Source organism: Manihot esculenta, chromosome 7 (assembly GCF_001659605.2).
Source record: "Manihot esculenta cultivar AM560-2 chromosome 7, M.esculenta_v8, whole genome shotgun sequence".
In the NCBI taxonomy this organism is placed as follows: domain Eukaryota; kingdom Viridiplantae; phylum Streptophyta; class Magnoliopsida; order Malpighiales; family Euphorbiaceae; genus Manihot; species Manihot esculenta.
The window spans coordinates 13411872-13412880 of record NC_035167.2 but is presented as its reverse complement, the minus strand read 5'-3'; the positions used below and the strand labels follow the sequence as shown (position 1 = coordinate 13412880).

At 37.9% G+C, this 1009-nt stretch overlaps 1 protein-coding gene across 1 annotated transcript; it reads right to left on the bottom strand.

Annotated features, from left to right (window-relative positions):
* Positions 1-230: 230 nt before the first annotated feature.
* Positions 231-701, bottom strand: LOC110608130. Its single transcript, XM_021747339.1, has 2 exons — positions 696-701; positions 231-608 (listed from the first exon to the last, which is right to left on the bottom strand). The coding sequence occupies exons 1-2, from the start codon at positions 699-701 to the stop codon at positions 231-233; spliced, it is 384 nt and encodes a 127-aa protein (XP_021603031.1).
* Between the last annotated feature and the right edge of the window lie 308 nt (positions 702-1009).

Here is a 1009-nt window from a genome sequence, read left to right as displayed (position 1 = left end):
ATGCAGTTCATTCTTCAACTACCATTAATTTGTGCATGAAAAAATTTTGTATTTCAGTCCTCGTTTTTAAGCCAAAAGCACTTTGCCTGCTGTTTAAGCCTAGCTTCCTACTCAAGGAGACGATTCCAATCTTCCTTTAAAGAGGCATGAGAAACATTACTGGGTCTATTATCCAATAATCTCATTATAGTCTTCTTCTTTTGCCAAAACTCCCTATTTCTACTCCTACCCTACTTTGAAAGAGCAGACACTAAATCATCACGTTTCAACAGAAGGTTGTGTGGTATAGAATTAACCCAAACTCCTTTAACAACCTCAGTCAGACCCTCATCACATAACCATGCATTATCAAATCGAAATATCCTTCTATTTCCCCTATTATCCTTAGGAGCTGTATTAATCACCAAAGGTTTGTGATCCGATCTAGGAACATGAACAACCGAGCAGACAACATTAGTGAATTTACGAGCCCAGTCCTCAGTAGCAAAGGCTCTAACAAGCTTCTCTCTAACTAGATTATTCAACTCCCTGCCCTTCTCCCATGTGAAGAAAGAGCCAACAGTGGGTATTTGAACAAGATTACTGTCCTCAACTGCCTGTCTAAACCCCTGCATAAGATAATTTGGCAAAGTTGCTCATTCTTTCTCATCTCTCGAGCATAAATCATTAAAGCAAACTCATAATAACCAGCAAACTTCCATTGAACATTACCTTCCGAAATAACCAAATCAATAAAATTTGAAGAAAAGCCAACCACAAAAGTCTACACATGACTCTTCCACATTAACGAAAGGTCTCATCCCAATCCTTGTCTATTGACTGAAAAGTAACCATCAAAATGTAAAAAACTTTGAAAAAATTTTATACGAGAACTAAGAGATTTTGTTTCCATAAAAAATAAAATGCCCGGCTTGTAACTAGTAACCAAATCCTTCAATGCATTAACTGTCTGAGGATTGGCGAGTCCTCGGCAGTTCCAACACAGGACGATTATTGCTTTCGCCTATCT